General features: G+C 43.5%; 1 protein-coding gene across 5 annotated transcripts in view; it reads left to right on the plus strand.

Annotated features, from left to right (window-relative positions):
• Nucleotides 1-17,669, plus strand: part of LOC137504197 (transmembrane protein 87A-like) — a 234,116-nt gene that overhangs the window by 36,979 nt on the left and 179,468 nt on the right. For 4 of the 5 annotated variants that reach the window (XR_011019443.1, XM_068232292.1, XM_068232289.1 and 1 more), the window contains 6 exons: nucleotides 3,345-3,444; nucleotides 6,676-6,769; nucleotides 9,796-9,867; nucleotides 13,585-13,693; nucleotides 13,781-13,839; nucleotides 14,542-14,645. Coding sequence is in view for 4 of the 5 variants with exons in the window: in XM_068232292.1 (XP_068088393.1) it covers nucleotides 3,345-3,444; nucleotides 6,676-6,769; nucleotides 9,796-9,867; nucleotides 13,585-13,693; nucleotides 13,781-13,839; nucleotides 14,542-14,645 (538 nt within the window). In the remaining variant the exon portion in view is untranslated. Of the gene's footprint in view, nucleotides 1-3,344; nucleotides 3,445-6,675; nucleotides 6,770-9,795; nucleotides 9,868-13,584; nucleotides 13,694-13,780; nucleotides 13,840-14,541; nucleotides 14,646-17,669 lie in introns of those variants that run through there. The other variant, XM_068232293.1, reaches the window with a different exon arrangement.

The raw sequence follows: 17,669 nt of genomic DNA on the forward strand, positions 1-17,669 counted from the left end.
CTAATGAGAATCTTGTTTATTGTCTCAGAGGAGGGGTGCTGTCCCAGGGACGCTCTGGGAAAGACCACACTTACCTTCGGTAAGGTCTTTTCCAGTAGTCCAGGGGACAGCACCCCTACTTCCCACCCTATGTGGGAAACTATTAAGAAGAAATTTTGCAAGCATCGTATGGTGAGTCCGGGTCATCTTTGTTATTACTGAGGATCATTGTAAGTGGCTTGTATTTATACATGTACTGCTGTCCATTATGCAAATTTGTTTGTTTAATAGCTTCCTGTCCAGAATTGGGAGGGGAGACAAGTCTCAGAGGAGGGGTGCTGTCCCCTGGACTACTGGAAAAGACCTTACCGAAGGTAAGTGTGGTCTTTGTGTATGTTGAGATGTTATATTGGTTTCACTGGTAAAAATAAATAATTGAAATGGGTATATATTTGTTTTTTGTTAAGTTGCCTAATAATTATGCACAGTAATAGTCACCTGCACACACAGATATCCCCCTAAAATAGCTAAAACTAAAAACAAACTAAAAACTACTTTCAAAAATATTCAGCTTTGATATTAATGAGTTTTTTTGGGTTCATTGAGAACATGGTTGTTGTTCAATATTAAAATTATTCCTCAAAAATACAACTTGCCTAAGGCCCCGTTCACACTTGCGTTTTGGCATGCAAACGGACCGGATCCGGATCGTATCAGGACCTGATCCGCATTGGAACCGTACGGTTCCGATCCGGATCCGGTCCGTTTGCATCAGGACTGCTTCAGGCTGCCATCCGGATCCGTGGGGGGGGGGGGGGGGGAAATACCTTAAAATTTGTTGGGGTCTGCAGAAGGTGCACCTGTAGAATCAGGTCCTCCGCTGTAGGCCTCACCTCCACCTCCCGACATACTGCCAAAACAGCTCCAGCACGTGTGTCACTGCTGCTCCACTCCAGATATGCTGGGCCCATGTGTCCCCATCCGAAATGGCCGCTATAAATACGCATAGGAAGTGGGGTAGAACGTCCGGTGTTGTCTCCAGTGTGTTCTGTGCTTCCATTTCCCAATGGTTTTCTATATCCAGATGGTGCAGTCAGGCTCCGGTCCGGGTGCGTGGGCCGGATGAGCCGGACCAAAAAAATAGCGCATGTTGAAGTGTCCGGATCCGGTCCGGCTCCGTACTGTACGGAACGGACACGTGTGAACGTCCGCATAGCCTTTGCATTGCTATGCGGAACGTACATTCAGGCGGATCCGGACAGGGAGGGGACAGGACGGATCCGGACAGGGAACGCTAATGTGAACCGGGTCTTATAATTCTGCACTCCCTGTAAGATCAGACAGTAAATCGACTAAAAATTTCATTGTGTATTCTCAGCATAACAGTTGCGTGGAAAGAATGTACCGTATGCATTATCAGAATTTTTTTGACTTTGTCACAATTAGAAAGATTTATTTACTTCCTGTTACTGATGACATCGTAGGAAATCTTCCCAACAGGGACAGTAATAAAAGCATTGTAAGTCTGACCCATTCTGTATTCAAAATAACACTTTTTTAGCTCTAGTTCTGCTTAAAGGCCGAATCCAGGAACAGTTTGGATATGCGATCAATATCTGCCTGGAGCTCATCAACGACCACCTTGACAGGCTGGACATGTATGCCAGAATACTACTCCTAGACTTCAGCTCAGCCTTTAACACCATCTGCCCAAGCATTCTCCAACGGGACCTAGCTGCACTTGGAGTCCACCCAAGTCTACAATGTTGGAGCACAGACTTTCTTACCAACAGGTCCCAAGTCGTCAGACTGGGCGATATCCACTCTCAAGCAGCGACCACGAACACCGGAGCCCCCCAAGGCTGCGTCCTGTCACCACTGCTGTTCTCCCTCTACACAAACCACTGAAGATCGGAGGCAGACTCTGTCAAGGTCATCAAGTTTACCGATGACACCACCATCGTGGGCCTTGTCACCAAGGACAATGTCCAGGAGTACCGTCAGCAGGTGGAGAGAATTTGCAACTGGAGCAAGAAGAACAGGCTGGTGCTAAACACTTCTAAGACCGTTGAGTTAATCATCGACTTCAGGAAGTCTGCTCCCACCCCACCTCCAATCTACATTGGCGGAAATGAGGTAACCATAGTGCCCTGCGCCCGGCTTCTGGGTACTACCATCTCCAATGACCTCAGCTGGAAGCCCAACATCGCTGCCACCCAACGGAAAGCCCAGCAGAGGCTCTCTTTCCTCCGCCAGCTGAGAAAGTTCGTCATGACTCCGCCACCATTGAGTCGATCCTCTGCTCTTCCATCTTGGTGTGGTATGCTGTCGCCACTGTAGATGACAAGAACAAACTACAGAGAGTCATCAGGTCAGCAGAGAGGATCATTGGGTGCCCCCTCCCCTCACTTGCCCTACTACACAACAAAAGACTTAGATCTAGGGTACTGAGGATTGCAAGTGATCCCTCACACCCAGGCCACCGGTACTTCAACCTTCTGCCCTTGGGCCGGAGGCTACGAGCCATATCCACTAAGACCATGAGACACAAGAACTCGTTCTTCCCCTCTGCAGTCAGTCTCCTTAATTCCCTTCACATTCTACCATCAAAGCAAGCCCCAACGAGCGGTGACGCCGGCTGCGCTGTGGCTGACCAGTCAACCAGCCCATAAGACTAACTACTGACTAACTATTAGACATCTCAGTGACACACTGGGAGTGTGTTGTATATGACAATGTATTGTTAACCTGATGCCTGTTGCTCACTGCTGTCTCTCTTTATGTACTCTTCCTGAGCTGTTTGTACTGTGCCAAAAACAATTCCGGGCATGACCCTTCATGCTTGGCGAAATAAACTTCTGATTCTTATTCTGTTCAGTAGAATGTTTGATTTCAAATTAATTTTTCATAAAGGTGTATTTTCCTAGAATGTTGCAGTTTTTACATAAAAACTGCAACAGCAATTTATAATCCTTCTTACACTCCTCAGTAACCACCAGCTGCCTGCTCACTTCCCCTTTTTCAGTTTCCCCTTTCCAGTTTACTCAAAACCATGGCTTCCTGCTGGAGATACCAGCCACAAGAAATGGTCAGAAGGAGGCATGACTTTCACGGAGCAATTACTCTAATCTGTGTATTTGGGGGATGGTCAGACTCCTGGGAATAAGCAGACAGCTATAGGTCATTGTGGCAGTGCTGGTGATCTGTGAATTGTTGTAGCCGGTTAATTTGCTTTTTATTTTGTACAATTATTTACATTATATTTATTCCATTTTAATGGTATATGGAAGATGGTGTTTATGAAAGGTGAAACCGTACCTGGATCAGGGCTTTCATGGTATACCTTCACTTTGCTCTCCCTGCAGCGCCTGGTCTTCTGGTATTTGCTGAGGTCATTTCTGCCATCAAAAGGACACTGGCTCGATTGCTGGTGACAATTGTCAGCTTGGGATATGGTATAGTAAAGTGAGTGGCTTTTTTTGTTTGTATTTTATCTTTTTAATTAATTTGTTTATATAAATGCACATTAAGGCCTATGTCACAGACAACTTTCTGCTCATCAACAGGCTCTCCAGCAAGGAATTTGCTAGCACCATATCAATAACAATTGAAAGTTAATGTGCTGGTCCATTGAATGTCTGCTGTGCTTGAGTAACTGAGCACATTCCTCTGCTACTAACAATTTCAAAGCCCCTCAGCTTTGACTAACGCTTGAAATGACGATTATCATTTATGTAATTTATACCATGTAACCATTTTTAGCATTTAAACTTACTCATTAGTAGAATAGTTTGTGTACCCCTACGTGGCCAACGTAGGCAACACATTTATGATGCTAGATTTAGAGAATAGATACTAGAATTTTCTGTAGTTGAAATAGCAGTCCTAAAACATTTATAAGACATAACAGCACTTCTGAAAGCTTCCTGTTGCAGTACTGTGTGGAAGGGTGAGCAATGCACCTAAGAAGAAAACACAAAGACAACAGAAGCCCAAATAGTGCAGTACGTCTATAAAAAATGAAAATTCGGCAAAATGAATATAAGGAGCAGCCAACCACTGGAAGCAGGTGGAGATCAGCAAACCCAACTCCACTCTGGTACACAGAGAGGGTAGTGATGGTCGCACTCTTGAAAAACGGCAGTAAGGTCCTGGCATGGGACATCAGCCATGTGTTGACCCAACTTTGACCTCACAGGAGTGTATAATACTGAGATAAAAACAAGAGAAAAGGGGCGGAGGTGGTTAACCTCCAATAATTACAAATTCACATATATAAATAGTTTTAATAAGCTTATTAAAAATTAATTATATTTATTTATATAAATTTGTCGTTATTGAGGTAAGCCATCTCACCCTTTTTTTCTTTTGACTTTAACTCCGTTCTGTGCCTATTGCAGTGAACTAGTAGGAAGAAGGAAATGCTGAACTTTACTGTCTATAAACCCAGCTACACCTATTGTATGCTTCACATGGGTGTGATGTGCTTTATTATTTTGTAAAGTAATAGGCATGCATTACATGAACCAGTTTTATGGTTTAATAGCCTGGCACCTTGTGGTGTTGAGCATCCAGTGTTTTTAGTGGGCACTCCTTCAGAGAGGCAAACCCGTCTTTTGAAATGTATTTACCTTATATACTTATATATTAGGCGTATAAGCCTAATTTTTCAGCACAAAAAATGTGCCGAAAAGTGACCCCCTCGGCTTATATGCAAGTCAAAGGAGCAGAACAGATAGTGGAGCAGGTTTTGTTACTGGCAGAGGAGTGTTAGGATTGTGCACTAGTGATCATGCTCTTGCCAATTGGTTCCCTGCTGTGTCGTTGCCCCCCATCCCCTGCAAGATGGTGTGCAGAATGTGCTGCTCAAGACTACTCCTGTTCCCTGGCTTGTGGAGCAGAGCGTGATAGCAACGTGTCAGCGGTGCAGTGATCTGGGATTCTTCCTGTGTGGCAATTGCTGTGTCTTATATTCTACATGCCATCTAGTGGTGTCTTGAAACACAGCTTAATCTTCCTTGGGGCACATCTGGTTACTAGGAAGGGGGCTTATAGATGGGTCAATCAATTTTTCCTGGTTTCTGAGAGAAAAGTGGGTACCTCGGCTTATGTGCGAGTATATATATATATATATATAGTAGTCTAACACAAAACTTTCTCTTTAGGGCTCAAACCCACGAGAAGCCTTTTCCAAGCGCTAATGGTTTTGAAAAAGCTCTTGCTAATGCATTGCTATGAGGGATTTTTATAAAATCGCATCGCTCAAGTGGGATCACACCCATACCATTACATTAGCAAGAGCTTTTCAAATCACAAAGCACTCAGAAAAGCGCTCCTATTGGGTTCCAGACCTGAGGGTGATTGCAATTGGGAGCTCACTATGGAATGGCTGCCTCCATATACAAAATTTGAACATTGCCGTCAGCCTCTATGCCTCTACGCAGTGACCAAGTGTCCTGGCGTGCAAGCAATATGAGTGCAGATGGCCACAGTGTAGAAATATGTAGAGCAGTCCACCTCCTGGATGTCCCTTGTGTTTCCAGTAAGCATAACCTCTGCGCAAGCACAGAGCTATTACCTTGCTTGTAGGGGGAGTTCACACATATCATTCTGGAATAAGCATGCTATTTTTCCCAATTTGCTCAATTTGATCACATTTGCTTTTTGTTTTTTTTTGTGAGAACTTTCATATGCGGATTTGAAAATTCTAAGTGCATTTGTATGCAAAAAAATGTATAATACAATTTCTGCATGAATACCAAGACCGCTACGGTGGTTTACAGGAAACTACATCTGACTTGCAAATCACATGTGATAATTTATTATTTTTTATTTGTGTGTGCAAAGTACCAATTTTCTGCATGGTTATTGGCTTGCATTGAGACACGAATCCCACATTGCACATAAAGGCCTGCTGTCCAAATTTTAAATGCAGCAAATTCGCACATGCAAATTCACATACAATTGCAAACGAATCACAATGCCATTGACATACATTACATCTGCAGAAAACACATTTTTTGCAAATTCACACGTGAATTTTAAATAGTGTGAACCTTGCCATAATGTTCTCCAGTGCCTTCATTTTTGCTTAAAGAGAACCCGAGGTGTGTTTAAAGAATGTTATCTGCATACAGAGGCTGGATCTGCCTATTCAGCCCAGCCTCTGTTGCTATCCTAAACCCCCCTAAGGTCCCCCTGCACTCTGCAATCCCCCATAAATCACAGCCGTGCTGTGAGGCTGTGTTTACATCTGTAGTGTCAGTCTTGGCTGCTCCCCCGCCTCCTGCATAGCTCTGGTCCCTGCCCCCGTCCCTCCAATCAGCAGGGAGGGAAGGGATGCAGGCGGGGACCGGAGTTCTGCAGGAGGCGGGGAGAGCAGCAGACTGACACTATAGAGATAAACACAGCCAGCTCTGACAAGCTGTTTGTCAGCAGCGTGGCTGTGATTTATGAGGGATTGCAGAGTGCAGGGGGACCTTAGGGGGGTTTAGGATAGCAACAGAGGCTGGGCTGTATAGGCAGATCCAGCCTCTGTATGCAGATAACATTCTTCAAACCCACCTCGGGTTTTCTTTAAAATTGTTTGTGTTAAACTGTATGTTTGCTGTCTGTTATTGCAGCATGTTCTAATAAATGTACTGTTTAGCCCTGCATTATGTGTGCTAAAATGCAATGTGTGTTTTTGTTGATCAGACCGCGCTTAGGAGCAGTGATGCATCGTGTGGTTGGAATGGGTGTTCTCTATCTAATATTTGCCACAGTAGAAGGTGTAATGCGAGTTGTTGGGGTAAGGTATTGCACATGCTGCAGATGTATTTAATGTTTCCTATGCTAAACTCGTGTTTGTAACACCACACATACACTCATCATAGGGATGCATTCCGCATGATACAAAAATTCCACCTAGATTTAACTGCTTGGCAACACAAATTAGAATGTTGTATTTGTACTGCTAATTTGTGGAATTAGGATGCCGGCGCCATCGAGTATTATTATATTCTCTTTTTATTTAATTTTATAGTACAATGTACATGGTGACATTTCGGAGGGTGTCTCCTTTCTCAAGCCATGTTGCACTTGAAATTACATGCACAATATTACCTCTTTATATACTCCAGGAAATCAGAAGCTGACCAATCACATTTGCTCAGGTCCAGACAGACCTGATGGGGAACTATCATGTCAGTTTCTGATTGGAGGAGGTCGTGTGGCCTCAAATGCAACTCCCACCCACCATTCTGAGGTCTATGAGCGGCTGGCGGACGCGTAACTACTTACGCGTTACGCATTCCCCACTGGTATTTAAAGCAAACATGAACTATGAGATGATTAATTGCATGTGTAAGGCCCCGTTCACCTTTGCGTTTTGGCATGCAAACGGACCGGATCTGGATCGTATCAGGACCTGATCCGGATTGGAACCGTACGGTTCCGATACGGATCCGGTCCGTTTGCATCAGGACTGCTTCAGGCTGCCATCCGGATCCGTGGGGGGAAAAAAACAAAACAAAACATAAAATACCTTAAAATTTGTTGGGGTCTGCAGAAGGTGCACCTGGTGCACCTGTAGAATCAGGTCCTCCGCTGTAGGCCTCACCTCCACCTCCCGACATACTGCTGAAACCGCTCCAGCACGTGTGTCACTGCTGATCCACTCCAGATATGCTGGGCCCATGTGTCCCCATCCAAAATGGCCGCTATAAATACGCATAGGACGTGGGATAGAACGTCCGGTGTTGTCTCCAGTGTGTTCTGTGCTTCCGTTTCCCATTGGTTTTCTATATCCGGATGGTGCAGTCAGGCTCCGGTCCGGGTGCGTGGGCCGGATGAGCCGGACCAAAAAATAGCGCATGTTGGAAAAGTGTCCGGAGTCCGGATCCGGTCCGGCTCCGTACTGTACGGAACGAACGCGTGTGAACCTCCGCATTGCCTTTGCATTGCTATGCGGAACGTACATTCCGTTTTTACAGTATACGGTCCGGATCCAATCAGGCGGATCCGGACAGGGAACGCTAATGTGAACCGGGCCTAATGCTAAATTGAGCTTTTCTAAAATGTCACATTCTTATTTTCAATTTAAGGACTAAATTGTAAACAGCAGTGTAAACGTACAAGTCTTTTTCCTTCTAATTTTGTGTCGGCTGCCACTGCAACTTCTCTTCACAGATTAGGTGGTTTATTAAACCTTAAAATAATACTAATCTTTTAAGTAGGATTTGGCCTATCTATACCCATGTCATTCAACCCCATGAGGAGATCATCATGGGGTTGATTCCTGAAATAGTGGTAACATTACCGTGCATGGCAGTATTACTGTATATTTTTTCTGTGCATAAGTACTGTGAGATACACTAGTGGCGTGTGCCACAGTACTCTAATATTGCAACTGGTACTATGGTGATGTTCTTTACCGTAGTAGTAGTTGCACTACTACAGTACTGCGGGTCAGGGCCGGTTTAAGTGGCTTTAGGGCAAACTGTATCGTTGGGCCCCCATCATTACCACTCTGCTCCCCGGGGCCCTGCAAGTAAAATAGCAGCCATAATTAGCTATTAGTCCCGGCGGGTGAGTTGACGGGCAGCAGCTGCACTCAGAGACACGCTGTCTCCCTCCCACTCTGACCAGGCACATGTTTACAGATGAGGTGCCGGGTCATAGAGTGGGAGGGAGAGAACATGTCTCTGAGTGCAGCCGCTGCCCGTCCGCTCACCCACCGGGACTAATAGCTAATTATGGCTGCTATTTTACTTGCAGGGCCCCGGGTAGAAGTGCGAGCCGTGGAGCAGGCAGAATATAGCGAAGTCGGCGCTGCGGGGGCCTCAGCAGAGGTTGGGTCCCGGGGCAGTTGCCCCCTTTGCCTTTATGGTAGCGCCAGCCCTGCTGCGGGTCACTCTACATGGGCAGAACACTCCAGCCCACATGTGAGTGATTGACAGCGGCACTCATGCAGGTGTCTGCACCGGCGGGGACACCGGGCTGGCGGCTGGAAGCAGAGCTGCGACGAGGGACATATCGGCTGGAGGAAGTGACTCTTGCACAGGACAGAAGGAAAACGTAGAGAAATGCACCCTGTATGTATTTAGAGAGTTTAGCCTGTTTAATTCCCCCTCATTTGTGTCTAATCACAAGTTGTAATTTTATTTCTCCCAGCGTCAGCTGACTGCCGTGGCAGAAAAGCAGATAAGCTCATTTGAAAGCACAGGATTTTAACAAAATATATATATATATATATATATATATATATATATATATATATATATATATATATATATATATATATATATATATATATATATATATATATATATAATATATGCTTCCATGAAAGCAGGAAATAGATACAGTGCAGATTTATTGCAGGATTTGTATCAGCTGTAACAACGAAATGTTTATAATGCTGTTGCGTATCTTGCGTATCTGTTGCGTATCCTTTAGAGCAGATAGGACGTTTTGAGTTCAGGTCTGCTTTAACTCTTGTGCTAGTGGTGGGTAGCCACAAAGCAGCTGTCCATAAAACCAGAGCTATGGAGTCGGGGTTGAGGAGTCTGAGCAATTTTGGCTACCTGGAGTCCTGGTTTCAATAAACTGAGGAGTCTGAGTCCGATGATTTTCGAACCAAATCCATAGCCTTTGTAAAAATTAGACTAAGGAGTCGGAGTCGAGGAGTCGGAGTCAGAGCAATTTTGGGTACCTGTAGTCTGAGCCGGTGGTTTCATAAACTGAGGAGTTGGATGATTTTTGTACCGACCCACAACCTTGCATACAATTTTGTAATCTGTCCAACCAATTTACTTGTATTTATTTTCATTGCAGACAAAGGAATCTGACTTGGACTTGCTGGCCAGTATCCCACTAGCCCTTCTGGACTCAGCATTATGCTGGTGGATATCCTTTACAGTGAAAGAAAAAGTATTAGCAAAAGGTTTCTTGAAGGAAAATGAATGTAACCTATTGTATGATTATTTCTTTCCATAGGAATGAAGTATACAGTATCTTCATAGTGAATAGTCCTTGTTGCTTAGTAACATTCGAGTGACTAGCATGGTAGATCGATGGGAGAAGTTCTACTCTACCTTTTACTCCGCAGATCTTTACCTTCTATCAAGTATGAATACGATCTGCAATGATTTTTATATTGTCTTATGAGTGCTTTGGGTAGCTTCCAGATGACCCAAAGTTCTCTTGCATTCTGAAACCTTAATAGATTTGCTGGCTTCACTAAATTGTAGACGATTCTAATTTATTTTACCTCTTGGTCAGACTAATAGAAATATTTCCATGTGCTCTGCCAATTGTTGAATATAAATGCATTGAAGTTCTACCTAGAAGACTACAGTAATATAAATGGAATGCAAATGACAGTCCCCCTCTAAGAATGAAAAAGCAGCTTTAACATCTTTATGACTATGTACAAAGCAATATATTTTAAGAACATTTTCTGACAAGCATACATTTGGGTAAATCTATTTAATCCCACGGTAGAGCAGGGATATCGGCTCACTAGATCATGCAATGTAACTGTTTCTCCAGTTGCTGTGAGGGCATTTGTGTATGCGTTACCTGCTAGCAGCTTTTATGTTCCACACTGAAAGGCATGTGGCAAGCACACACTACTAGTAGCCATTAGTTGTGGTAACTGGTCCCATCCTGTAGACAAAACATGGGTACAAAAGCCATTGATCCTTGCTCCGTCCCTTAGTCACGGTATAATGCTGTATATTCTGTATACATGCTGGCAGCCATTTTTACATTTATTATAAAAGCAGCAATTGCATTTTGGGGAAAAAATTCAGAAGATTTCAGAGCAATCAGGCATGATCTCCAAATGCAGCAGAATAGAACACTAGCAATCGCAATCACAAACGTCAGCGATTGTGATTTTTCATTAATTTTGATATGCGATTGCGATTTTTCACTTGCATTATCCCTCTTAAAATCGCTCCAGAGAGGGATTGCGATTTGCAATTTACAAATTGAATCACTATAGTGGAAATTACTTCTCATGATTTCTATGATAAAGTAGCAACTGTAACGATTTGCGATTCAGCTGTGTAGTGGAAAAAGGCACAGACTGTGTTTGGAGAAAAAAAAACTGCTAAAATTGAATGCACTTCTAGATGCATTTTAAACACAAATTAGCGCCCTTTTTCTGTAAACAGCTGAACTACACGTCTGTCAGGCCACTGTGCAGTAGTCTAGGGCTAGGCAGAAGTCATGTACCATCTCTGTGTGTGGCAGACTGATCTGCAGACCTAAAAGTGGTGCTTCACTGGGAAGATACTACAAGTTTGCATTGCACAATGGGGTTGATTTTCTAAAGTAATACTACTAGTTTACTAAGTAATCCAGCAAACTCTGGCTGGATGTATCTTGCCATTTGGTGGCAAACATTTTCAGCTCTTGCCTGGGTCTTAGAACACCATAGTGAGGATTACTGAAGGATCAGTGAATTAGTCTGTGATACTGCTGTTAATTGCATACATTGACAGCAAGAACGCAGCTTCAGTAAATCCAGAAATGCCTGGCTGAGACAAACCTAGCACATGGATTTATACTTGCTGGGGCTTCCTCCAGCCTCCTGTAGTCTGTTTGCTTCCTCTGTGTTGGTCCGGTCCCCTCCGTTCTGCCGCCATGGAGTCCGCAATTCAGCTGGGCTGCATGCCACTGCAGAATGCACCAACTACAGGTGTGTGATCTCGTGAAGGGGGGGGGGGGGGGGGGGGGCGCTATGTACTGACAGATTATAAATGCTGCCATTGCTAACTTTATTGAAAAAAGAAAAATGGGAGCTGCCCAGTTGTCATGGTGAGCCTCTGTCTTTAAAGAAAATGTACGCATCCGGTGCAGTTTCTGCAGCGCCGAGCAACGCAGGAAGTTCCACTTATTCAAAATGGAGCTCGAAAAATGGAACGAAAAGTCCAGACCTGCTTCATTTTTTTTTTCAGACTAGCAAATACAGCTATGGTGCTAACTCATCCGCCTCGGGTGCAAACAAGATAAGAAAGCAGAGAAGACAGGGGTGACCCGGAGGGTATAACATAGCCAAGATGGCAGCCGCGATTTTTAAATTGAAATCGAACTGAAGCTATTTGGTGTAGAACGGCGATTCAGACAAATGAAAGATGAGAGCACAAGCTACAGAAAGGTATGTATCTTTGAAGGACCTCTGTCGCAAAAAAATCTTAACATTTAAAATACATGTAAACACATACAAATAAGTACGTGTCTTCCAGAGTAAAATTAGCCATAAATAACTTTTCTCCTATGTGGCTGACACTTGCAGTAAGTAGTAGAAATCTTGACATTACCGACAGATTTTGGACTAGCCCATCCTCTCATAGGTGGTTCTTAGGGTTTTCTTTATTTTTAAAAGTACTTAGTGAATGGCAGTTGATCCATCCAGCTGCCAAAAAAGTGTGCGGTGAGCAGGGAGGCTGGCCAGCATCTTGTATAAATCTTTTTCAGGGAATGTCTTTATAAAAAGTAAAGTCCCTGCTGAGAATCCCCCATGAAGAGATGGACTAACCCAAAACCTGTCGGTAATGTCAGATTTCTACTACCTACTGTAAGTGATAGCACCATGGGGGAAAAGTCATTTATGGCTTATTTTACTCTGGAAGAAATGTACTTCTTATGTGTTTTTAAGATTTTCACGACCGTTCCTCTTTAAAGCGGTATCGTCACCATAAAAATCAAATTTCAACAGCAACTGGTCTGAATGTATTACGTGATAAAGATGCTAATCCTGCATTCAAAACTTTCAAAACGTTTTCTGCTGTTATGATTTGGAGTTATCATATACCTTAGGAGCACTGGCTCTTTAGTAGTCGGTGCCAAAGAATTGCATGCTGGGGGTTCTTTTTATCTATAATGTATTCCTCCTTTCCTTTATTTCCCTGCCTGCTGCTTATCTGAAACCTAATCCGTATACTCACTTGTGTTTACAAGCAAGGCTGAGGTGACTCAGTGATTGGAGGAGACAAGAAAAAAAGTAAAGGGCAGAAATGACATCACGAGTTAGCCTTAACTGTGGGCAAAAGACATGGCCCCCACCAGGAACAGAATTCTCGTCATTTACTATATAACATTCACTGAAATCAAAACGTGGACAGTACAATACATGTGTTATGCAAGTAGATCAAGTATTTATCTACTTATATATGTGTTTTTTTCCCCCTGGAATAGTATGGCTGATCCTACTGCTTTAAGTACTTTGCCGTAATGGTCGAAGTCTCTAGGCATACCCATGAGAGGTGCTCGGAGTCCCTTTAAAGATCAGCTTATCAGCCAGAAATCCATTACTGTAGTTAGTTTCAAAGACCTTTATTTGGGTTTAGTATAAGAAAATAACGTAGGATAAAATGCCTGATTCCCCACACAGGACTTATAACAGTAGTAATAGGATGATGTTTTATAAAAAACAGATTGATAATAAAACCGAGAACAACAAAACAGAAAACTGACCTCTATACATATGGAATCGGAGTTTGCTCATGGTTTTAGAAGTTCCGTAGTTAGAAAGTCTGCACTGAATGCTTTTACAATCTCTGTATAAATTCATTACATAAATAAGCGATGACATTTTCCTTAGCCTTATCTTACATATTTGTCAGCTTGGCTCAAACAATGAAGACGTTAAAGTTAAGAAAAAATTTGGTGAAATACTCGCTATACCGACATTTTACCAATACATTAATTTTTGCTATACTAGGTGAGTTTTTGGAGACCTGGTTATAGCTTCCATCTACCATAGTGATTGTGATCGAATACATATATTTTTTTCTTTTCTCTCATGCAGCCTCTGTAATATTTATGGCATGGACAACTAAAAAGTTCAAGATGGCAAAATGTCAGTCTGTGAGTATGACACATTACTAATTGGTGGAGTTTTTGTTATGTTTTTTCCTTTATAATTACAATGTTGGCATCCTAACATATACACTCCAGAGCAGTCTGATAATATCTTAAAGGGACCCAAGCAGACAACAACAAAGGAAATCTGAATTTACCTAGGACTTCCTCCAGCCGCCCCCCCCCCCCCTTGGCCCGTGAGGTCTCCTGGCACCTTCTGGGTCCCTTCCAGGATCCTACTGGTGACTTCATTAATCCAGCATGCGTACACCAGGTGCGTCACCACGCCGGTCGTCGTAAGCGCCCTGCGCGCATGCATGGTTCAGTTTTTAGAGAACCACGCAGGGCACTTACGGCAACCGTCGTGATAACGCGACAAGTGCATGCACGTGTGACTTCAGCAGAAGTCACCGGATTAACGGAGCCACCAGCAGGACTGTGGAAGGGACTCAGAAGATGCTAGGAGACCTCGTGGGCTACGGGGGGCTGGAGGAAGCCCCAGGTAAGTTCAAATTTCCTTTTTCATTGTCCGTTCAGGGTCCCTTTAACTACATGTACACTGATCTGCACGTATGAGCTGACACTAATGCAGATCAAAGACGTTTCTTCTTCAGTCCTGATTGTGTTTGTACAATATAAGAGACTTTGAAACATGTTTTTGCTGAACCTGGTTTTCTAAAGCACGTTCTCTCCCTGCGTGTGTAACAGGACTGGATGGAGCTCTGGGTGGACGATGCCTTCTGGAGGTTCCTGTTTTCTGTGATCTTACTGGTCATCATGTTTTTATGGAGGCCATCTGCGAACAACCAAAGGTACAAGCTATTTCTTTGAAGATCAGACCTCATGGGAGTGTCAAAATAAAACTGAAGCTACTGTATCTGTCCCTTAGGTTGCAAACATTGATGAAGGGTTGGAACCTGTGCTGGGTATTTTTTCATAGCATCTTTGTTTGCAGTTGAGGACATTTCTCTTAATTTTCTCTGCTGTGAGCCAAATGCTTTGTTTTCTCCTTTTACACCTTGTTCAAAGTGAGTAAATGCCGTGCACTACAGCTCATTAGTGGGGACCTCACACTGCTTTCTATGCATTGTATGTTTTTCCTTGTTGCATACCCTAAGCGCAAATGTGCCACACTGCATCACATAAAGCATGAAGGAGCCTGCAGCGTATAGTCTTGACAAATTGAAGAGCACATTCCTCTGGGGCATCTGTTGATAGCCATTTTATTCTCCGTTAGCATGTAATGAAAATGCGCTCAAGACAGGGTTACCAAGAAGAGCCTGGATTGTCTCCTGGACAGGAACTGAAAAAGACTTTTTCTAAGATACCTTCCTAACCATGCACATTGAGCATCAGTGGCGAAAAGTCCCATTGCGCACATTACAGTAGATGAGCAGTGTGATCACACAGTGAAACATACAGTGCAATAAAAATATGCTTCACTCCCACTGTAAATGTGCATGTTGTCTGGTAAATGCACAGCACGCTTACAGTTACCTTAGTGCTAGCTGTAATACAAGTCGATCCAGCACACCTGCTGTCACCCAGTGCTCAGAGGAAACACAAACTGGTGGTATAGGATTGGAGACTGGACACCACACTACCGTTTTGAGTACTTTACATGCATTTATACATCCATTGGACTTTTGTCATAGGGGCCCACGATGTAAGTACTGTATGCCTTGTCCTATTAAAAAGTGTTTTTACAGGATTAAAAAGTACTGAGTTCATCCTTCATTCATTTGATGTGGTGATGGTCACTGGTTTGTGTTTCCTTTGAGCACTGGGTGACTGCAGGCCCATTGGCGGCTGTTGGACACAAGGTTCCGGATTGGCTTGTATTACAGATAGCCCTGAGGTCTTGTTTTAGAGTTTTGTTGTACTGCTTTTACCTCCAGGTAACCTATCCAGCTGGAGATTGCCTGTATCCTCTTTGTTCTAATACATAGAAATCTCATTGCATCATGTTGGGATGTGATGCTGATGCTTTTGCTTCTTGTGATGGAACAAAACAGAATCACTGTAAAAGGACCCAGAATAGTTACAGCAGTATTTAAACTGTTCTTCTCTTTCTAAAACTACATTAAATGATAGGCTGCAGTTCCAGTATAAATGTAAATGCATCTTTGTGTAGTGTTTCCCAATGTGAACATTTCCATAAGGGCTCCCTGTAATCTTGCTGTTGAATTTTCAGATGTTTGCAGGCTGTGTATATATCGCCTACTTATAAGATGGGGGGGTCAATTCATGTCAATACAGTATAAGCTTGACCTTGATTTGACCGAATTGTTTCAATTCTAAAAAATGTCCGTACATACTGCAGCTTGTATATAGTGCAGAACTTGCTGAAGTGGGTGCTGTAGTACTGCGTATCATCTACTGGGGTCTTGTACCTGATTAGGATTAATTTAAAATGGTCTGATATTGCTTGCCACAAACTGGTATTTCACTACCGAAAAATTGTACTGGTAAACAATCAATATCACACACACACACAGACACAGACACACACAGACACAGACACACACAGACACAGACACACACACACACACACACACACAGACACACACACACACACAGACACACACACACAGACACACACACACAGACAGACACACACACACAGACACACACACACACACACAGACACACACACACAGACACACACACACACACACACAGACACACACACACACACACACACACACACACACACACACACACACACACACACACAGACACACACACACACACACACACACACACACACACACACACACACTGTTTTTGAGTGGAGTGTAGCTATCTCACATATATCACCTATTTTAAGCCTCTGAAATGGTGGAGTGTCTCTTCTTAGTTGCAAATAATATACAATATTTACATATGTTAAACACCTATGCTTGCATGGCATATACAGACAGATCTGATCGCACGCACACTTGATGCATATATTGTGCGGGCAGTTTGGCCACTACTAAGCAGTGCTGTATAACCCCATAGGGGTCAGACAAGGTGTTTAATTGCCTTCACAGAAGGCAGCTGGGTACTAACAAATGTATTCCGAGAGGTGAATTGTGTAGACATAAGTGCATAACATATCAGGTGCCACTCAACAATCGTTTCACCCCTCAGGCGGGGCGTCGTCCGGAGTATATATAGTGCACAAAGGTTATTTACATTACATCAAAAAAGCCCCACCAACCGACAAAGATTTCCCCAGCATACAGCCCAAGTCAGAGCTGCATCAATGGCTGGCTGGTCAGTTTAAATAGCACAGGAAAACGACTCTTCCCCCCCCCCCCCCCCCCTCTCCAAACACACCCACATGTTCATGCTCATTACCTGTATTCCTTAGTAGTTAGTTCAGCCCCCACACAATATGTCCCCATAACGCTTGTATTCCGAGTTCAGCGTTATCCAATGCCGCCCCTCGGGACGTCACATGACTTCCTGTGATGCCACTTCCGCGTCGCGCGCCTAGCAACCAGATGCAGGGCAGCACTATTCGCCGTAAACTGTGGGCTCCAGTTACTATAGTAACCCCCCACGCCTGTCACTTAACTTTCTGCAGTGACAGACATGTTGTAAACACATAGAGGGGGTGCGTGTACAATCTTTGTCCACATTATACGTGGTACAAAATGGATGCCAGCTATTTATGATGTGAAATAATGGGACGATAAGGTCGCATCTACTTTGCAATTCCATGCGTGTCAACATTACACATAACTGGTGCAACGATAACGTTGCATGTATTTTGCAATTACATGTATATCACCCATACACGCACAGTTCCATGAGCCGTTTTTTCAAAAAACTTGTTGGCAAATCAA

This window comes from Hyperolius riggenbachi, chromosome 4, assembly GCF_040937935.1.
Source record: "Hyperolius riggenbachi isolate aHypRig1 chromosome 4, aHypRig1.pri, whole genome shotgun sequence".
NCBI lineage: Eukaryota > Metazoa > Chordata > Amphibia > Anura > Hyperoliidae > Hyperolius > Hyperolius riggenbachi.